This window comes from Durio zibethinus, chromosome 2, assembly GCF_047325235.1.
Source record: "Durio zibethinus cultivar Kanyao isolate XHJ-2024 chromosome 2, ASM4732523v1, whole genome shotgun sequence".
Lineage (NCBI taxonomy): Eukaryota > Viridiplantae > Streptophyta > Magnoliopsida > Malvales > Malvaceae > Durio > Durio zibethinus.
This window is the reverse complement of record NC_143163.1, coordinates 11,855,689-11,871,456: the sequence shown is the minus strand read 5'-3', so window position 1 is coordinate 11,871,456 and position 15,768 is coordinate 11,855,689. Positions and strand designations below refer to the sequence as shown.

Sequence of the window (15,768 nt, the reverse complement as noted above, 5' to 3'; positions counted from 1 at the left end):
GGAATGCTTAGGGTTGTAAATGATACATTGATGTTCGCGAGTTACTTAGGTTTAGTTCGAATAAAACTCAAATTCAACTCAATCATTGTCAAATTGAGCTAAAATTCAAATAGCTTAACTTATCAAGCAAGCTGAGTTTGAGCATCTTAATGCTCGATTCGAGTAACTCACGAACCTAATTGAACTTTTATAGTTTCATATATATTTATTATTTTAATTAGAAAATTATTATTTTAACCTCATATATCAATTCTAACTAAAGTTCAAGTTCAAACACAAATAATTGAGTTTGAAGTCAAGCATCAGAATTGAGCTCATTTTTTATTTAATAAATAAACCTAATCAAACGAACTCGAGTAACTTAATTTTTATCTCGAGTCGATCTTGAACTTAAAAATTAAAACTTGATCAAGCTCAAGTCAAATTTCAAGTTGAGCTCGAGTTCAAGCTCAAATTGTATCAATTTTGTTTGACTCGATTACACTCGAATGCTTATGAAAGTTTATTTCTAAACTTCAAGGTTGAATGATTTTTAGAGTAATTTTGTGTGTTCATTTTTGAACTTTATTTAGTTGAAACGTCTAATCAAAACCTCCAAATTGTAAATGATTTGTAATCTTGTTAATTGTAAATGTGCATTAACTCAATCACGACCTTCAAATTCAAAGCTCAATTTTCACACGAGCTTGTCAACCAAATGATTCTAAGTTTCAAAATGAGTACAATGAGCCTTTGTAAAAAGAAAAAAGAAGTAGGTGTTGAAGAGCATTATAAAACAAAAAAAAATTAAAAACTTAATTTAATAATTTTAAACACTATAGTAATATCATATGAAAAAAAATACATATCTACATAATTTAAAATTTTAACAAAATAGTTTATAAATTTGATAAAGATAAAAAAAAATTTTATTTGATATTTTAAACAAATTATAACATAATAATTTTTTATATTTGACACAAATTAAACTTAAAACAAACACAAAATTACTAAATATAACACAAAATTACTAAAACAAACACAAAATTACTAAAATTTAACTTCCTATCTACCTGAGTATAATTCTAGGAACTAAATAACAACCTAATCACCTAAAAATCCAAATCCATTAATATTTAATAGTTTAGATTATATAGTAAAAAATCTTGATTCTTCAACACTCCCTTTCAAGTTGGTGTATAGATATTAATCACATTGACTAGTGCTTTAAAACTAGGTCTAGACAAACTATTAGTTAGAATCTCCATTGCTTGTTGCTTTAAGGACAAATGGCATGTAGATTAATCCACTTCTAACTTCTCCTTAATGAAATGCCTATCAATATCGATATGTTTCATACAATCATGCTGAACTAAATTATTACCTATGCTAATTACTGCTTTATTATCACAAAACAACTTCATAAGAGGTTCTGATTCTAGCTTTAGTTGTTCAAGAACTCTTTTTAGCCACTTAGCCACATCATCTTACATACTTCATTAACCATAGCTCGAAATTTTACCTTTACATTGCTTAGGGCAACAATATTTTGCTTTTTACTCTTCTGAGTGACTAGATTACCCAAAAAAATGTACAACAACACAAAGTTGATCTTCTACTAGTGATTATGCCTACCCAATCTGTATCTATGAAACTTTCACATTTTTTATATGATTTTTCTTGAACAAAAATCCTTTTCTGGGTGTATTCTTAAGATATCTGAAAATTTTTTGTACTGTCTTAAAATGTTCTTCAAATGGTGAATGCATAAATTGGCTTACAACATTGACTATGAATGTCTAGCCTTGTGTAGGAAAGATATATTAGTTTTTCTACAAGATGTTGGTACCTTCTTTTTTCAACAACACTCTCTCAATCTTTCTTTTTAACTTTTGGTTCGAGTCTATTAGTGTATCATTTGGCCTACAACCACTAATTCCAATCTTTTTTAGCAAGTTTAAGATGTACTTCCTTTATGGTACAACAATTCCCTTTTATGATCTAACAACTTCCATTTCTCAAAAGCACCGTAATGGTGCCAAATCTTTGATCTCAAAATTTATTGCAAGGCATATCTTTAATCTAGCTATCTCAACTTCATCACTTTGTATAAAGATTATGTCATCTACATAGACAATCAAAATTGCAATCTTCCTACCATTAGTATGTTTCATGAACATTGTATGATTTGTTGTCCTTGACTATAGCCTTGATTCTTGACTGACCTTGTAAATCGCTTAAACTATGTCCTTAGAGATTATTTTAAATCTTATAAGAACTTTTTAAACTTTCATACTTTAGACTAAAATTGTCTTCAAATCTTGGTGGAGCATCCATAAAGACCTTTTATTCTAAGTTACCATTAACAAGCACATTCTTAACATCTAATTGTTGTAATAACTATTCCAAGTTCACAACCATGGACAAAAGCACATACATTATATTTAATTTTGCAACTGGAGTAAACATTTTTGAGTAATCAATTCGATATGTCTATGTAAAACCTTTAGCTACCAACCTTACTTTGTAATGCTTTAAAGTCCTAATTGATTTGGATTTTACTATGAACACTCATTTACATCCCATAGGCATCTTTTCTTTCGGCAAACTAAACTTTTTCCATGTGTCATTCTTCTCTAAAGCCTTCACCTTCTCAAAGATAACCTCCCTCTATTCAGAAACAATTAGAGCCTCCTATATATTCTTTGGAATATCCAAACTAGATAACTGTGAGGTAAAAACAAATAATAAGGGTGATAGATTTTTATGACACATACTTGGAAATTGAATGCTTAATACTTGTTTTATCACATTTCTTAAGAGCAATCACAATATCTACAGAATTAAGAATGTTAATTTTTGAAAGATCAAATTCATAAGAGCTACTTGGACTTGACAAAACTATATTATTTGAATATGGCTTCGTATTACATGTTTGGCTTTGTAAGGTTGTGATGTCATTTTTTTTTAATTTGATTTTTTCTTAAATAGACAATAAGTTTAAAACCTTTATTTAGTTCTTGAATTATTCTCTATTCTATTTTCTATTTCATTTTTAGGTAATTAAGTAGGTTATCGCATTTCCATATTTGAAACTCTAAAATCTAAACTCATTAAAGTATTTTGTTGTAGGACAAAATTTGTGTTTTTACCTTCAAATTCAAACAACAAGTCTTCATAACTATTCTATCTCTGAAGAAGAGTGTCAAATAAACTTTAAGATTAAAAAAAAAAATTACATTTATAGTTATAAAGAACTTTTTTGTTTAAGGATGAAAATAATGATACCCTTGTTGTGTTAAACAGTATTCAAGAGAAATATGTTTTATAGCTTGGTGGTCAAATTTACAGAGATTATGGTCATGCATATACATGAAAGCAACAATTTCAAATACTTTAAGAGATAAATCAAATAATAAACGTGACATTGGAAAACTTTTTTTAAATATTTTTAATGGTGTTTGAAAGTTTAAAACTCTTGATGGCATTCTGTTAAACAAGTAAGTAGCAGTAAAAGTAGCTTCCCCCATAAATATTTAGGTACTCTATTTATAAATATTAAAGACCTAGCTACTTCTAAAATATGTTTATTTATTCTTTTTGCTACTTCATTCTATTATGGAGTGTCAATAGAAGAGCTTTGATGAATAATCCTTTTTTCTAAAAACTATGTTCTAAGAATTTGATTAAAGTATTCCTTCTTATTTTCCAAAAACACTTAAAATTTTTTCTTGAAATTGTCTTTCAACCATATTATAAAAAGTTTTGAAAACATGTTAAACATTTTATTTTTCTTTGAGTAAATAACTTAATAAATCCTTGTATGATCATTAATTAATGTTAGAAACCATCTTTTTCTAAAAGTTCTTGTTATTTTACATGGATCCCAGACATCATTACGAAAAAGAGCAAATGGCTTAGAAGACTTATAATGCTAAATAAGAAATGTGCATGATGATGCTTAACAATTTGACAAATATCACAATGATAGATTTTTATTCTTAAATAAATCTAGAAAAAAGTACCTTAAATAATGAAAGTTAGGATGACTTAACCTAAGATGCCACAACATTATGTCATTGTTACTAGAGACAGAGATTGGCCAAAGAGAAGTCATTTGAGTTTTTCCACACATGGTACTTCCATCTTAAAAATAATATAGTCTATCACTTTCCTTAGTACTGCCAATCATTTTTCTGGAGTCCAATTCTTGAAATTCATATTGGGTTGAGAAGAATTTAGCACAACATTTTAAATCATGAGTTAATTTGCTAATAGATAGCAAATTACAATATAGGTTTGGAACATGGAAATCATTATGAAAAATAAGAGTTTTTAAAATAGCTATTGATCCTTTTCCAACAATTGCCAAAAGGGAACCATAGACAATTTTAGTTTTTTTATTTTCAGCACATGAGCTATAAGAAGAAAATAATTTAAAACTACCTATCATATGATCTGTTGCACCAAAATCAATGATCCATGGACAACTAGTAATGGAGGACACATCAAAAGTAATAACTTGAAGATGATTACCTTTTTAAGCTAAAGTATAAGAGGAAGACACATTCTTTAAGAATTGTGGATTGAAATAGTTTATACAGTTAGTCTAATTGTTCCTTACTAAAAAAAAAATACCTTTGTGATTCCTCTGGAACCATTCAGATTAACTTGCTCATCGACACCTATTTGAAATGCTTTTGACTCACAATTAGAAGATATTGATTCACATGCTTTGATATCATGTGAACAAAACAAATGAATAAGAGAAGATAACTTCTTATTGATTAATATAAAAGTTATAAAGATTTAAATAGACTAGAATTTAAATTTTAAAATTTAACTCCTTTTTTACTTGAGCATAATTCTAGAAACTAAATAACAACCTAATTACCTAAAAATAAAAATATGTAACTATTTAACAATTTATATTTTTTAACAAAAAATCATGATATTTCTACATTAGATATATTTTAAATATTAAATTTAAAATAATATTTTTATATTTTATGGTAATATAATTTTTTAGTTAATTTTTTATTTTTAATAGAAAATAGATTTTCAAAAGTAAAATTAAGTGAAACATTTTAAAATCTTTTTTTAAAAACTTTCGTATCATTTTAAAAAATCTATTTCATATCAAAACATTTTACTAATAAATCATAATAAAAAATTATTGTCTACCGAAAAATCTATTTTCTATCAAAAATATTAAATATCTTTTCCTTTTTCCCTTTCAAATTTATTTTATAAAAAAAGGAAAACAAAAAGAAAAATAAAAATAATTAAAGAAAATTTTAATTTTTTATATTTTAAAATATTACAATTTAAAATAATATTTTATTTTCATTATGAGATGATTTATCAATAATATTTTAAAAGAAAATAAATTTTTGAAAAATTAAAATTAAGTTAAAAATTTAAAAATCCTTTTTAAAAAAATGTCCTTATCATGTTTAAAAATTAAGTAAAAGTGTTTATATCAATTTAAAGAATTAAATAAAAAATTAATATTGCTTAAAAATATTAAGTACAATTTTCATATTATTTTAAAAAATAGATTTATTAATCTTCTTTTTATAGAAAAAAAATCAATTTTGAATTTATTTTCAATTAAAAAATCTCTATTTATATAAAACAAAAAATATTATTTTGAATTATTTGATTTGTTCCCCTTACCGGATTGACGAAGGTACGAGCAGTTATAATTTTTTTTTCATTTATTATAAATATAAAATTTAAATAAAGAATATATTTAAAATTGGTTAATAAAGAATAGATCTATAAAATTTGTTATAAATAGATTAATAAATTGATCTATAAAATTTGTTATAAATAGATTAATAAATTGATTTTCTTAAATGATATGAAAATTTTTATTTAATATTTTAAAATGATATTGAGTTTTTTATTTACTTTTGAAAATCATTATAAAAATTTTTACTTAATTTTTTAAAATGATATGGATTTTTTCAAAAAGATTTTGAAAATTTTAACTTAATTCTAATTTCTTAAATTTTATTTTTTATTGAAAACAAAAGGCATTTAACTAATTAATTGTATTAATATAAAGAACAGAAAATATTTTTCTAAATTTAATATTTTATAAAATATATCTTAAACATAAAAACTTTGAAATTGTGTTATATTTAATTTTTAAACTTTGAGCCAAATTTTAGATTAATCCCTCCGTGTGTTGTGAAAAAACTAGTTGATGCTATTCATATAAAATCAGTTGATATTTATTATCAATTTAAAAAATGTCGTAGACAAAAAAATAAAAATAATATTATTTGGAAAATTAAGATCTAATTAAAATTTTAAAAAAAAAAGAAACTAAAAGAAAATTTAGTTAAAAAAGCTTAGGAACCCGGCTCTTATTAATCTATGTATATAAAACCGTCATAATGACTCGTAAGCATCTTCCCAAACCGGTGGCAAACCACCGCAAACAAAAACCGCCCGTGCAATCAAATTTTCCTTTTTAGCGTGCTTCTCACGCGCATAAGCCCTAGATACTGTAGATTTTTTATCAATTAGATCGAAATTGGGCATAATCTTTTTTCAGCAAAGCATAAAAAATGGTGAAAGTGGTAAGGAGATGCATATAATCAATATTGAAGCTGGTGGATTCAGTTATAGGAAAGGTTGGTATGGCTATGATTCTGTACGCAATTTGGTTAATTAGGGCTTGGCAAAGAGAAATTGGGGATTGGCCTTTTGAAGGCTCTGATTATGCAGCTCCATGGTATGTTTCTCTTTCTTGGGGTTAATGGGGAAGCCTGGGATTTTGGAAAGGCAAAATTTTGGGTTTTCCTAAGGAATGTGTTTTGCATTTGACTTGATGAATGTTTGGTTGTTTGCTTTGTTTTTGAATTATTACTTGTTTCCATTTTCTGTTTGGTTGATGGGAAAATGAATGTAAGTAAAAAATATAAACAGAAACTTTTAGTTATTCAGTTAGTTTTCTTTTAATTATCTCTTGTTTTGGACAGACCACAATTGGATTTTACTGCTAAAAAGAAACTACATTCGTTTGGGTGAATTGCAGGTTTATCCACACTGTCCTTGGCCTTGGTGTTACTTTGTGTGTGATCACATGTTCTGGGCATGTTTCTGCTGAAACTGCAAATGGCTATTGCCTTTATTTCGTATCCTCTTTCTTGAGTCAGTTAAACTAGATATCACTGTCCCCTTCTTATGATCAATCTTACTGAAATTTTGTTCTGAAAATCAATATTATTGCGGAGTGTTTTATTCAGGGCATACAGTTACTTATTATTGTATCTAACTATCCCTTCTCAATGTTTTTGTTATTTGCTACTACGGATAGTGAATCTGTTGTACTGTTTCACAAACTCAAATCACAAGTTAATGGGATGGTAAGTTTGTTGTTGACCTTAAATGCAATTAGTATATGGCATTCATCTTTTTGCTTCTTATGCTGGAGGCTGCAGTGACCACTTATGTATTACTGGGAAGTGTTGTGTCACATACACGAGAAATTATCTAATCCACTGTCGGTGGAGTTTTTACACGTCACAAATAGGGTTAGTAGGGTAACGAATAGGAGTACCTTTTAAGGGTATATTAAAAAAGAGTTAATTAAAAAAATTAAACATTTGGTATTTTTTTAATTTCACTTGTGGACTTAAAAAATTGCACTGTCACTATATTAAAAAATAGCTCGACATACTAAAGCTTATAATTTTATAACTTTTACACGTCTTACAAAGGTACTGCTTACTACATACGTACACAACACTTAATGTGGTTTATATGCTAATTTTATACCAGGAATTTCCAGTGGATCCAAGTGGGGGTTTTAACAGGTTTAAAGATTTCGTCAGGTCAAACTTTGATTTTTGCAAGTGGATAGGCTTGTCTATCATGTCTGTACAGGTATGTCTCTTTCTTGGAATCAAAGCGATGGTAAATATACACTGCAGTTCACCTATAACTAAAGTGACATTAGTATGTTGGGTTGCAGGGTTTAAATATGCTGTTTGGTTATTGCCTTGCAAATGATTTGAAATGTCTATAATTGGCCTGTATGTCACATAGACAATTAACGTGTTACTCCAAGAGTGTTCTTAACTTTATCGATGCTGTTTCACTGATAGAAGCAATTTCCTAAATGCTTTTTGTTAAGTTGGAAAATGAGTCGGAATCGTATGCTTCGGGTGCAGTTGAGGGTTTATATTTTCATGGTTTGTTTTCTTCTGTGCAGTATTGTTTTCAAAGCCTCCCTCCCTCTTGCCTCTTTCTTATTTCCCGTTGCTACTTACTGCTTTGCACCTAAGTATCAATATTTATGTTGGGGTAATCACTTAAATTTTTTATAATTATTATTTTGATTATTAATTATAAAAAGGTAGTGATTTAATTACTCGCATTAATAATATTATATATTTTTTGTCAACCTTAAGAGCAAACAAAATAATGATATGGCTGGACACATTAACAAACTTTAGCACTTGGCATTCTCATGTCAGCTCATAATTGACATTACAACTTTGATTAATATATACATAATGTATAAACCCAAATTATAAAATGATTTTTCTTTTAACTTTCTTTTTTTTTTCTTCTTTCATTAGCACATCTTCCTCTCCCTTTCTACCCCTTTCTTCAATTAAACCAGCCACCACCAAATCCAAATTCCCTAAGGTCACTTTAGCTGCCGCCCGGAAAGAATAAAAAAAAAAAAAGAATAATTTGTTCTATAGTCGTAATAGATTTTGTTATATTTGAAAGTGAAAACTTGTTTGCGTTTCTTGTTTGGGTTCTTATTTACTTGGGTTTGGGCATTGCTTCTAGGTTCTACTTCTTTGCTTACTTTTTCTTTTCTTTCTCACTCACGTTGCTTATGCGGTTTCTATTGATTTATGGCTGCTTTTTTGGTTTTTAACCTTGATATTAGTTGATCGAGTTGTTGAATTAGTCGAAGAGGTGTTTGATTTCTTGTTGCTTTTTCAAGTAATTGAGTTGTAGAACAATATATATTAAAATAATTTTACAATTAGGCTAGAGAAGGGAAGAGGGGCTAGTGAAAGAAAAAAAATCATTTTACTATTAGGGGACATTTGGTTAAGGGGAATCCACATTTTTTTTTTTGAAATCTTGATGGTGAGTATTTGATTCTCACGTTTGGTTCAAGATAATCCAATTACAGGGGAAAATGACAGATTCTCAACAATACCCAAAGTCCTAGAATCACAAACCCACCTCTTCCTATGGTATTCTAGGATTCCTGAAAAAAAAAGTTACGTTATTTTCAAATTTGACATGAATAAAAAATTATGAAATAGACGTTACCCTTTTAAAAAGTATTTCTAGAAATAACTACAACTCAGTTGTAGATTTTTGCTACTAAAAAAAAAAATTATTGCAATTAATGGCATTTGGCATGAAGAAACGCCTTAAATAATTCATCATTTAAGGCATTTGGGTTGAATAAACGCAATAAATGATGATCATTTAAAGTGTTTTCCCCTCAAAAACACTTTAAATGATCATCAAATATGGCGTTTTCTTCTTTAAACACCCCAAATAATCCTTATGTAAATTATTTAAGGCGTTTTCCCAACTGAAACACCTTGATTGATAATTTAAATCTTTTTATTTTCATAGATAAGAGTGTTATGACATGATCATCTTTTAGACACGTCTATAAACAAATAATTAAGGCATTTGTATGGAAAAACTCCTTAATTGATTATCAATTGAGGCGTTTCTTCTTACAACTACCTTAATTGCCCCATATTAAATTTTTTCCCTCTTGATGATTGTGTTCTAACAATATGAACATTCTAACATCTAATCATGAAGCAGAAGAGCTTACAATTTATATATATATATATATATCAAATATGGTGTTTATATATATGGAACGCCTTATTTGATGTCTTCATCATATTTAAATAACTAATACGTTTCTAATTTATATTTCAACAGATCTTAGCTTATAGCATTTACTTTTCTCTTTGAAAAAATTTCAACTTCCTCATCCGTCATTTAATCTTTATCCTGTTAAGTTTGTCTTTGTTTTTTATACAAAACGGTGTGAATGCTTTCTTATTTATATTGTATAATTGATGTTGCCTTCTAATGAACTTATTTTTCATTTTTTTAGATGTCGTTTAGATTTGGATTTATGTTTTTGATATAAACGCCTTGTTTTGTAGTTAATTTGTTTTAACTCCTTCTACTCTTTCAATGTTTTGTTTGTGATTTATATTTTATTTGATGATGTTTGATAGATTCCATTTACCATATGCCAAGATTTACTTTTCATTATGTATTTGAACTTTAACGATATTCTATCTTCTAAATAGTTATGACTAGTTTACCATTAAGAAAGAAAATGCAATTGGTTACATTGCTTATAATGCACTTGAACCATATGGAGATTTTGTTGCATATGTTATATTTTGTTGCTATAACTTTATTAAATATTAACGTAGGAAAACGACGTAAACTATCTTATGATGGAACATCTTATGATAGGCTACGTATTATAGAGTGAAACTTAAATGTAATGATCTTTGATACGATATAGTGTTTAGATAATACTAGAATGGATAAAAAAGTTTTTACAAAATTATGTTATTTGTTTAAAACAGAAGATGGATTATAATCATCTAGACATACATCAATAAAAGAACTAATAATTATTTTTGTCCACATCATTGTTTATCAGACAAAAAATTGGGGTTATGAAGCTTTAAGTGGTCAAATTTAGAGAGATGATTAGTAGACAATTCCATTCTGTGTTGAATTCTATTTTAAAATTGCATATGCTGTTGTTTAAACAACCCAAACCCGTACCAAACAATTCAACAAATATTAGATAAAAATAGTTCAAGGGTTGTTTATGTGTCTTAGATAAGACATACATCATAGTCAATATAGACGCAATTGACAGGTCTAGATACAGGATTACGAAAAATGAAATTGCTACCAATGTCCTTAGTGTTTACACTCTAAATATGTAATTCATATATGTTCTACCAGGATGAAAAGGTTCTACAGCAGATATATGTTCTACCGGGATGGAAAGGTTCTACAGCAGATGGCAGAGTGTTAAAAGATACCATTACATGTAGGAATGGATTGAAGATCCCACAAAGTATTATTTTTATTATGTTCGTGTAATGTTAATAACGAAACACCTTATTTTCATATTATTAATGTTGTTAAGCGTTCTAATAGGTAATTACTATTTGTGTGATACCAGATACACAAATGAGAAAAGATTTTTGACACTTTATAGAGGTCAACGATACTATCTTAGTGACTGGAGGGCAAGATTCCAATTGTCGAATCCACATAATATTTCAATATGAAACATTCTCAAACAAGAAATTGTATCGAGAGATGTTTTGATTTATTGAAAGTTGGATGGGCAATTTTAAAAGAAAAGTCATTTTATTCAATTAAGGCACAGTGTAAAATAATTTTTGCTTGTTGCCTTCTTTATAATTTTATTAATTTTGAGATGATTTTTGACCCTATTGAAGGGCATATTGCTGAATGAAATATTTTCTAACTAGATGAATCTGAACATCAAGATTTGATTATGCATGTTGAGCATCTGATTGTTGGACTCAGTTTAGAGATAATCTAGCTAATAAGATATTCATCCATTGGTTACAATCCTAAGGATAATAACATTATAGATATGTTTTGTATTTTATTATTTGTTTCCCTCATGATTTTTATTGTATGTATCATATGGTTGAGTGTAGAATTTGCTTTATATCAATGTTGAATATATGTTTACAATAAGGCATTCTTGAGTGTCCAATAATATTAAATTTTGAAGTACATATTTTTTTGCTTTCTTTTCATGTGTATTTGTTTATTTCATTCTCTTGATTTTTTTTATTTATTATATTGATATTGTTTCATAATGTTTAACCTTGTGGTTAGAAATTGAACATGTCTTCATCGCATGTCAATCTATCTCAATCTGTTCGAGGCATATTCTGAAAAAGATTGGACAGTTTGGGCATTGGTAACTATTTATGAGCTCGAGAGGAAGATTCCAATTTGGTTTAATGTTTACACTCGACTGAAGATTCTAGATGGAGAGTGGATAATGGGATATTTCATGTTAGATATCTATGTTATATTGAACGAATACTAAAGCAACTCATTCTTACTTTACAACTTAAAACTATCCCTTTATCGAATCCAAGGTTAAGTTGCTTAAAAGACAATATCACGTAATTTGTTATATGAAAAATTCTAGCGAATTTGGGTGAAATGATCAAGAAAAATGTATCACAACTAAGAAAAAAGTATTTGATGAGTGAGTATGAATAAGTTTTTTAAGATTATATTATGGCTTATCTATCTTTTTTATGATTTTTTTATGGGTTTCATTTGATTCGTATTTGCTTTAATTTATGCCAATCACACCTACATTTAAAAGGTTAAAAAACAAATCTTTTTCATTTTTTGATGATTTTAAAGTGATTGGGATCTTATAAAGCAATCAGTCAACGAGCTGAAATAGCAATCGATGTGGTTAAATTATTGAATGTCAAAGAGGATGCTTATTTCTCTTATGAGTTTGATATCAATGCTGAAGGAAATGCAGAGAGAGGAGACAATAATGAAGAAATTGGTTTTGCTACTCTAAGCAATGCTAGGACGACGTTGTTAGGTAAAAAGTGTTCAAAAGCGAAGATGGACCAATCGTTAAGTTGGTGCATCATATTGTCAATATTGGTGCTTCATATAATAGGGCTGTGAATGTGATGGAGGGTATTTCAGCTTACTTTCAAACATAAGTAAAAAATATGGATAGAAGAAAATCACTTTTCAATGAAATAATGCAATTCGAAGAATTCACGTCTAATGAAATACTTGTTGTTGGTGAGTATATATTGAAAAAAAATCACAAAGTTGAGTTTTTCTTTACATTGTCAGCTATATTGAAAAGTAATTACGTTAGGAAACAGTTAAACGAATGTAATACATATGGACCATCATTTGACTTTTCTCTTTTAAAACACATATAGATCGCATTACATTTTATATACAGATTCATTGTATAATTTTGTAAACCTATTTATTTAATTAATGCAAAAAGAAAAATATTGTAAATATGCAAATTATGTGGCACGTTAAACATAGGTTTATTTATAACGGATATTATACTTGTATGAATCAAATATATATATTTGTAATACTATGAATTTTATTTTTGTATTTAAATTACGAACATTATAATACTTCAATATTATGCCACAATTTGAATTTATAACTATAACATTGACGTATAAAAATACTTTTTACAAATTGGTGTTTATCGTTGTATATGTCTTTATATAATGTGATTGATAAACAAATATATATATATATATCAATAATAATAAATTAATACTCCAATCAAAAATTTAAAAAATCCAACTAACATGCCTTTGCAAAAAAATTAGAATCAATGTAATGCATATATTTACAGCCAATCAACATTCTCCAACCTCAAGGTGTAGCAAATGATAAAACATAGTCAGACCACTCTTTATGGACTTTATCATATTCATCTTTCATGAAAGCTTCCTTTACTCCCTTACTATAAACTAAAAATCAGAAGTCAATGTTATTAAACGAGTACAAAGTTTAGCTTTTTTTATTGAAAGATATTCTTATTGTATGAAATTAATGCTAACCTTGAATAATGTGCTCAAAAAATCATATAAAACTATCTTCATCATAAAATGAAAGACATAATATTCACATTTGGTAACCCCGAGTTGATGATGTATTTGAAAAATAGAATTTAATGGGTTTAAGAAACATTTATCTAAACAAACTCAGTATAAAAAAAAATATTTCACATTTACTGATAATAACACCCAATTTATCTTTCTTTTCTTATCAATTACAACCGTTCCCTTAAATTGAATAGAAAAACAATAGTAAATGCAAAAATAAAAGTAATTATGAAGAAACACAATATAATCTAATTACCTCTTATTAATAACATGTAATACCTCTTTATTAAATTATTAATATCAAGGTTAGGCATCGCTATTGGTTTAGCAGAGTTAAATAAGTGTGACGTCTAGGAATTGGTATCAATTGCAATAAGCTACCAATGATACTTGCAAAATAATAGGCATGATATACAAATATTAGACATCATCTTAGATATCATAAAAGTTGGAATTTTAGTTGTACGAATAAAACTTATACAACATTATAAGGCACCAGAAAATAATTAGCCCATTTTTGCATGTACTGACCCACATGACGATCATGAATAATGACAATGTCACTCTCTTGACTAATCACATTTGGGTAAACGAATCTGAATCTATGGGTCATTTGTCTTGTCTTGATCTCTCTATATAGACATCATCTTAGATGTTATAAAGGTTGGAATTTTAGTTGTACGAATAGAACTTACACAACATTATAAAGCATCAGAAAATAATCAGTCCATTTTAGCATGCATTGACCCACATGACAATCACTAATAACGACAATGCCACTATCTTGACAAATCACATTTGGGTCAACGAATCTAAATCTATGGGTCATTTGTCTCACCTTAATCTCTCTATATAAGAACTGCATGATAACACTCAATAGTACCAGTTAATAATAGTACCAGTTAATAATACACCCTAATATGACTTATAATAGATATTGACTTTGAATATTTAAATTAATTAATGAGTTAACCTCATATAAGCAATAATATTATAAGCTGATAAACAAGTGTGTGAATACTTACAAGATTATGTTTGACATTTGCATAATTTTTTCGATGTTTAATGGTGATATACTTATTTTGCCCTGAATGTTCAATTGTTGTTCTTTGATTTTTTGAAAAAAAAAAGAATAAGGTAAATCACATATTAAGATATCAAATATATTACACAAAATATTATAAATAATTAATATAATGGGTATGCATATAAAAAATTCTTTTGATAGACAATCTCAAACAAAATGCGTCCACTCTTGATAATTGATAACATTTGCATATGACGATGGAGGATTAGTCAACAAATCACTATTATCAGCGACGTAAAATATATTAAGTTGTCAATATGCTTTTAAAAGTTTTTGAATGTTTTCCTAGTTAATTGTAACACAAGCTTTTTTATACTTATTTGAGACGTCAAACCGTTCCTAATAAATTTAAAACAATTAGTATGAACACATTATTTCAATTAAAATTCCAAATTAACAAATTTTTTGGTATTGTTGAATAAACATACCATAAACCAACTTTCATATATGATCCTTTTGATCATCAGAAACTCATCACTATTTATGGTATGTAATAGAAATACTACTACGAACAATTGCTCCAATGTGATTAGCCAACTTGGCAGTTTCATCCAACACAAGCTGCCTATTTTGATTAAGTCAACATGAATTTTTATATTAGTCGCTTTAATTTGTTTACCACATCCCTTTGCTTTTTTTTTTTTTCATTACGGGTTTGTCTTTTTTATGTTTAGTAGCAGGAGACATGTTTTTCAAATTTTATAATACTTGCGATTTTGATCATAATTATATGAAATACACCAAACTATCTTTCTAAATATCACATAGTAAACAACCAATATCCATCACAGTTACTAGACCAATATACATAAGCATCCTACAACCAATAATATTTTATATGTACAAGTCATACTGTGATTCCCATCTTAAATAAAAGTTCTATGCAAAATAAATGATGAGTACAAATATAACAACTAATTTCTACAAAAACATCTAAACAAACCACAATACTTAAACCAAACAATGAAGAAATAC

General features: G+C 27.5%; 1 protein-coding gene across 10 annotated transcripts; it reads left to right on the top strand.

Annotated features, from left to right (window-relative positions):
- Window positions 1–6,366: 6,366 nt before the first annotated feature.
- LOC111309283 (tetraspanin-19-like) lies at window positions 6,367–12,323 on the top strand. Of its 10 annotated transcripts, none has more exons than XM_089750191.1 (6): window positions 6,371–6,727; window positions 7,031–7,130; window positions 7,313–7,361; window positions 7,777–7,881; window positions 10,996–11,083; window positions 11,219–11,246. In XM_089750191.1, the coding sequence occupies exons 2-6, from the start codon at window positions 7,090–7,092 to the stop codon at window positions 11,242–11,244; spliced, it is 309 nt and encodes a 102-aa protein (XP_089606317.1). In that variant the 5' UTR covers window positions 6,371–6,727; window positions 7,031–7,089; the 3' UTR covers window positions 11,245–11,246. The 10 variants fall into 10 exon arrangements, 8 of the variants coding, with proteins under 8 accessions (XP_089606324.1, XP_089606312.1, XP_089606317.1 ...); XM_022908317.2 differs by having other exon boundaries at window positions 6,373–6,727; window positions 10,996–11,110; XM_089750177.1 differs by lacking the exon at window positions 7,313–7,361 and adding an exon at window positions 7,394–7,529 and having other exon boundaries at window positions 10,996–11,246.
- Window positions 12,324–15,768: the final 3,445 nt, after the last annotated feature.

What these genes read in the sequence shown, in the direction of transcription:
- LOC111309283 (XM_089750173.1), top strand. Translation starts at nt 7,090, where the DNA reads ATGTTTCTGCTGAAACTGCAAATGGCTATTGCCTTTATTTC. An exon ending in ATGGCTATTGCCTTTATTTC is followed by an intron (nt 7,131 to 7,312) that starts GTATCCTCTTTC and finishes TACTACGGATAG; the next exon opens with TGAATCTGTTGTACTGTTTC. An exon ending in AATCACAAGTTAATGGGATG is followed by an intron (nt 7,362 to 7,776) that starts GTAAGTTTGTTG and finishes ATTTTATACCAG; the next exon opens with GAATTTCCAGTGGATCCAAG.